The 4075-nt window shown below is 34.5% G+C and overlaps 1 protein-coding gene across 1 annotated transcript; it reads left to right on the plus strand.

Annotated features, from left to right (window-relative positions):
* Positions 1 to 3001, plus strand: LOC100817843 (uncharacterized). Its single transcript, NM_001254284.1, has 6 exons — positions 1 to 378; positions 495 to 751; positions 866 to 978; positions 1681 to 1828; positions 2535 to 2672; positions 2778 to 3001. Exons 1-6 carry the CDS (start codon positions 57 to 59, stop codon positions 2847 to 2849), a joined length of 1050 nt encoding a protein of 349 aa, NP_001241213.1. The 5' UTR covers positions 1 to 56; the 3' UTR covers positions 2850 to 3001.
* The last annotated feature ends 1074 nt before the right edge of the window (positions 3002 to 4075 follow it).

Consider the following 4075-nt stretch of genomic DNA (forward strand, 5'->3'; position numbering starts at 1 on the left):
GGAAGGGAATGAATGGGATGGTAAGCGAAGTTGCCAGAGACGGTTAAAGCTTTCTCATGGCTACTACCTTTACCCTCGCAACGCTGTCACTACCGTCGTCTTCTCGTGTTTCCATTGGCGGAGCTCCGATTCGCCACCACCGTTCTCCGAACCGGATCGGGTTGTTGCCGCCTCTCAAATGCTCCTCTTTGGAGCCGGAAACCGCCCCGCCTCCTCCCTTCGACTGGACTCACAAGTTGATCGCCGGTGTCGCCGGCGTCGGATTCCTCGAAACCTCGTACCTCACTTACCTTAAACTCACCGGCGCAGACGCCTTTTGCCCCGTCGGCGGCGGCACCTGCTCTAAAATACTCGACAGTGATTACGCCCTCGTTTTCGGTATCGCTTCTTTGTCTTTTTTTTTTTTTTTACCGAAATGTGCTATAACTAATTGAATTGTAAGTAAGCGCTATTGGAATGTGTTATGAACGGCACGGTCGTTTTGCAATTTTTAGGTATTCCTCTTCCTCTGATTGGGATGGCTGCGTATGGCTTGGTTGCTGCACTTGGTGTTCAATTGGCTTCGAAGAATTTTCGTTTTGGGATTGAGAAACCAACTGCTGAAGCAGTGTTGCTTGGAGCCACAACCTCCATGGCAGCTGCTAGTGCGTATTTTTTGTACATTCTAACCACCAGATTCTCTGACTCGTCTTGCTCCTACTGCTTACTTTCGGCTTTCTTGTCCTTCACCTTGTTCTTTGTTACACTCAAGGTAGGTTAGTTATGTTAACCTTTTTTTAAAATCTTGTGTGTTTATGCTTCTTTTCCGTGTTATTGCCTAATTGGCACTTTCTTTCTTCTTCTTTTTTTGAAATTTATGTGATAGGATATTGGATTGCAAGAGGTGTCTAAACAACTGGGTCTGCAACTGCTTGTTGCTAGCTTAGTGATTCTCTCGCTGAACGCATCCTATAGCAATTCAAAATCTGCCTCCTCAAGGTGAACGTTACTTTTTGTGCAACTTGCTTAGGACCTTTAGATCACTTTTAATTTGAGTATTCCATTTGTTTGTGAGATGTGGAACAAATGTGTAATTGTGCTATCACGTATCAATCAATGCCATTTCACAGGCTTGAACAAAACTAGATGAAAAACTAATCTCTAATTGTCATTTTCTATTGCCTTTGCTTGCTGTCTGCCAACATTTCGTTGTTTGGTGTATGCCTTTTTTTCCCATACAATTATACTTTGACTTTCAGGTCATGGCCAATGTTTCCTTAGTGGTTCTTTTTTCTTAGATGTTTCAGTTTTTTTTTGTGTTTAAGTAGACAGGACCTATGTGAAACAATTTTGCACAGCCTTCCTGTGTGTCATGTGACCAAAGCCAGCAGATTAGGATTTCGGCACAAGTACATAGCAAACGGAAGTAGCAGCCCTTGTGTATGACAATGTAATTTGTATAATGTTATAACAGTATAATGTGGACCTGTAAGAAAAAGGGTGCTTTGTTTACTTGGTGGTTACTGGTAGAATTTTTGTTTGAAGGCTAGGTTTATTCTTTCAAATAAACCTTGGATGATTATATGTTTGTTTATTTTGATTTTTCCTAGTCCCATTGGAGATGAAACCATGGTGAATGCTTATGCTTGCAACTTACAATTTGAAATCCTCAACTTTTTTGTTGTCTACTTTTATTAACAGCCTGGCTGAAAATGATCTTCCATATTTTGCAACTGAGATTACAACTCCGTCAAGCCCTTTCGCACTATCTCTAGCAAGGCATTTGCACTCCATAGGAGCTAAAATGTATGGTGCTTTCTGGTGTTCTCACTGTCAGGAACAAAAAGAGGTATGTTGTCACTTATAATCCCTTTCAAAGTTTTTAGCCAGACTGAATGGAACATAAATCATCATAATCCGTGTTGTTGGTTCTTAAAATTGTAGTTGATAGAGAAATTGATAGGTAACCCCCATAGTTACATAATTAGTAGAATAAATGGAGTTAGTTAACTAATTAGGGGTCAGATAGTCAGTTAATGGGTTACTCAGTAAGGAAATTTTAATAATTATAATATATATTTCCAAGAAAAAATAATTCAACCAAACACATTTTAATTATTCCTGGGAATATAAAAAATATTCTCAATCAATTTTAATAGTTAACCAAACACATTTTTTAATAATACCCAGGAATAACATTTTCATGTTATATTCCATGAAAAAAATATTCGCAGAACTAAAAAAATTATCTGTGAATGAAATGCCTCCTTAGTAATGTAATCGTCAATGAAGAACTCACTATCATATAACTACTCGGGAAGATCTTCACCCTGGTTTCAGGATTAGTTGTCAATGGATTCAAAAATATCATGGTTTATTTCTTCATGAAAACTTTCCCCATTATTGCTGCATTCTAACATACTAAATTTTAATTTTTCAACCTATTTTTCTATGCTTGATAATGTCCAGAATGAACAGTTCACAAGCTTTGCTTGCTACAGTTTATTGTCTAACATGTCTTCAAGATAATTGTTCACTTGAACCTGCTGATACAGATGTTTGGGCGCGAGGCAGCCAAGCAGTTGGACTATGTGGAATGCTTTCCCGACGGATTTCGGAGAGGAACTAAAATGATCAAGGCATGCATAGATGCCAAACTAGAAGGTTTCCCAACGTGGATTATTAATGGCCAGGTAAACAGGCAGTAAGCTGTGCTTATAATTTATAACTATGCACCCTCTTTTTTCTATCCAAATTTGTTTCGTTCTAAGTGCATTTGGCATTGGCTTTTCCTGCAGGTTCTAAGTGGTGAGGTAGAATTATCGGAGCTGGCTCAAGTTTCTGGTTACGAAGAATCTGTTCAACCTTAAGGCTGATTGAGCAACAAATGTAGCATTGTAGAATTTGTAGTAGCACATACATTATTGTACAGCTTATAGATGAGTCGTTTGTCCTCTGTAGGCGTATGTGACGTTATGGATCCGTTTAATTTGCATATATTTAAGGGACAAGACAACACAAACTACTTGATTTACATTTGATTTTTTTTTAAAAAAAAAAAACTTATGGGACAACACAAAAGAAATTGGACAACACGGAACAAAAACGTAAATCTTGTTATCCACTAAATCACATTTTTTTTTTTGTCTCAAGTACAAAAGATGTATAAGATAAAAATACTCGCTGTATGTTTTTTTCTCTCACATAAACTTACTGAAAAACCGTTCTTATCTTATATAGATGGTTACCATATTTTTTTGAGAATTTTTATATGGTTACAAGTGCAAAGCTTTCCTTTTATCTAATATAATAAGCTTTTGTTTAACATTGTTACATTAGTACGATATATAATAATAATACATTAAACGTCAAAACTTCTCCTCAGCAAAATTGTGTTCAATGTGCATTTGAATGCAAAAAATAATTAAATCAAACACACACCCTAACTCATGCTGGTGCTTGGACAAAACAAAATATCCCCTACTTCAATTCATATGGTTCAAAAAAATTAGAATTTTTATTTATTTTTACTATTTCAATAATGATATCCACTTAAATCTTAATATGAATACAACTTTTTTTAATTCAATTTGACTTTTGATGATTAGCCCGTATAAAAAATGTATTTTTAAATACATTAATATAAAACAAATTATTTATTTTATTTTTCATTTAACTCGTAGAAGATCACTATAAAAAATCATTAATGTTTCAGCAAAAAAAATCATTAATGTTTTTTAACAAAAAAAAAAAGTTAAAAAATTATGTAAACATTTGACAAAGAAATTTAACAATACTTTTAGATCGAGTAAAAAGTAATAAATAAATACGACGAGCAATTCGCCTCCAAAAAAAAAAGGTGCAAGTTATGCAAAAGAAGAAAAAAAAGAGTTAATAATCTAAGAGGAATCGTAGAGTTAATAGTTTTTTTTATCCATTGAGGAGTTCATAATATTTTTCCATTTTATTATAAATCTAAATTTACTCTTTTAATTGTATTTTTATTTTAATTTACACTCAATATTTGATATATATTAAATTATTAATCAAGTAATTGGACATAAGTGATTAATATGTTAAAATTAAAAATAAATCA

Source organism: Glycine max, chromosome 11, assembly GCF_000004515.6.
Source record: "Glycine max cultivar Williams 82 chromosome 11, Glycine_max_v4.0, whole genome shotgun sequence".
Classification (NCBI taxonomy): domain Eukaryota; kingdom Viridiplantae; phylum Streptophyta; class Magnoliopsida; order Fabales; family Fabaceae; genus Glycine; species Glycine max.

What these genes read in the sequence shown, in the direction of transcription:
- LOC100817843 (NM_001254284.1), top strand. Translation starts at nt 57, where the DNA reads ATGGCTACTACCTTTACCCTCGCAACGCTGTCACTACCGTCGTCTTCT. An exon ending in TGTTCTTTGTTACACTCAAG is followed by an intron (nt 752 to 865) that starts GTAGGTTAGTTA and finishes TTTATGTGATAG; the next exon opens with GATATTGGATTGCAAGAGGT. An exon ending in TCAAAATCTGCCTCCTCAAG is followed by an intron (nt 979 to 1,680) that starts GTGAACGTTACT and finishes TTTTATTAACAG; the next exon opens with CCTGGCTGAAAATGATCTTC.